The sequence below is a fragment of the Ruditapes philippinarum genome, unplaced genomic scaffold (assembly GCF_026571515.1).
Source record: "Ruditapes philippinarum isolate M1 unplaced genomic scaffold, ASM2657151v2 ctg7917_1_1_1_1, whole genome shotgun sequence".
Lineage (NCBI taxonomy): Eukaryota > Metazoa > Mollusca > Bivalvia > Venerida > Veneridae > Ruditapes > Ruditapes philippinarum.
The window spans coordinates 71,880-73,680 of NW_026858023.1; the positions used below are offsets into that span (position 1 = coordinate 71,880).

General features: G+C 35.5%; 1 protein-coding gene across 1 annotated transcript; it reads left to right on the forward strand.

The window, feature by feature from the left end:
• The first annotated feature begins 514 nt into the window (after nt 1-514).
• Nucleotides 515-1,801, forward strand: LOC132751854 (acetylcholine receptor subunit alpha-like). Its single transcript, XM_060742064.1, has one exon. It carries the CDS (start codon nt 515-517, stop codon nt 1,799-1,801), a length of 1,287 nt encoding a protein of 428 aa, XP_060598047.1.

Here is a 1,801-nt window from a genome sequence, read left to right on the forward strand (position 1 = left end):
ACATTGTGATGATAGTTACTTAAAACTCAAGCACCCACTCAGACTCTTATAACTTATGAATTTTCAACCAAGCAATGGACCTGTTATAAAATCCGTTTCTGCGCGGATAAAGAGTTAAATATTTAGCGATTTAACTGTTAAGTGTTTCAAAACACTTTTCAAGTGCAAAATGATAAGTTCAGAAATATCAAATTGAATTTCGTTTCGTTTATCTGTCAAAATTAGTAGGGTTTAACCAAATAAGTAAAAGGGCAAGCTATGTGATGTTTTATTAACATGATTAACATGATTAATATCAACTTCGTCACGTGATATTAATCATGATGTATATAACGTTGTTTATGGACCAAACGCATTAATACATGTTTCTATATCAATATGCTGTTTAATCAATCGTGTGACGTTGTAAGCATCAAGATCCATCACGTATTCTCCGAGGACATTTCAGACGCAAAACAAGCACTATAAAACTGTGCGTAGGTGAAATTGTTTCCCATTTGAAGGATTCAGCAATATGGCAAGGAAGTTGTTCTATGTATTTTTGCTGTTCCTTAAGGTGGTCTTCTTGAAAGCCAAAGGTAGTCCTAGGGGCCACCACCACGAATCTTTGTTGCATAATTATCTATTTCATGATTATAACGTTAATGTTAGACCAGTATTGAATCATTCGAATCAAGTTGATGTTATTGTTCGTCTATCACTTAGAAAAATACAGGATTTAGATGAGAAACGTCAGTCTATAAAATGTACAATCAATTTGAACTTGTATTGGAAAGACGAATTTTTAACCTGGAATTCGTCAGAATATGGTGGAATAAAAACTCTTGTGTTTCCTTATAGCAAAAACATCTGGGTTCCGGACCTCATGGTATACAATGCATTGGATAACTCTGAAGATTATGGAATGGAAGGCTCTACCATAAAACTTTATCAGAACGGCCAGGTGTATGCTTGGACACAAGTTCGTCTAAATACTGAATGTGAAATTAAATCTAAGAAATATCCAGTCGACGAACAGACTTGTACCATTATTTTGTCGAAATTTATGCATACAGATGAAACAGTCACGTTGAAGTCACAAATAAATGAAGTATTGTTGCTGTATTACGAACATACCGCTGAATGGGAGGTAATAGATAACTACGTTACCACAGACGCGTACCATTATAACGTGACTATAGACGTTTTGACGTACACGTTTATAAATTACAAATTCAAAATTAAAAGGGCATGCCGTCTATGCCTTATAAACGTTATCATACCAGTTTTAATATTAGCATCGCTTAACTTGATATCGTTCTTTATACCTTGTGAAAGTGGGGAGAAAACCAGCTTTCCTATTTCCATATTTTTAACGATGGCGGTATTTCTGACGATAATTTCACGGGAAATGCCGGAATCTATCGACGGCGTTTCATATCTCAGTTCATACGTCACTGTTTTACTTGGTATTGGAGCAGTTACTACTCTGTGCTCGGCGCTTTCGTTACGTTTTCATTTCAGAGCCAGTCCCAAATCAGTTTCCAAATTCTGGCGTTTCTTGGTGAAATTTCTTGTTCCTGTATCAGATGATAAGGATGAAAACGAGAATGTAGAAAATGATGACATTAAAATGCAAAGGAAGCGTAGTCTTTCCCTTAACTCGAACAAGGATTTAGAAATGAAGAATATGAGATGTCGTGCCAGTCCAGACGTAACGTGGAAACAAGTATCCCTTGCATTTGACAGACTTGCCTTCTTTGTCATGTTATTTTTGGAAATTATTTCAACAGTTGTATTCTTACATCTAATGTTCCGATAG

Coding starts and splice junctions, on each gene's coding strand:
- LOC132751854 (XM_060742064.1), top strand. CDS start 515: ATGGCAAGGAAGTTGTTCTATGTATTTTTGCTGTTCCTTAAGGTGGTC.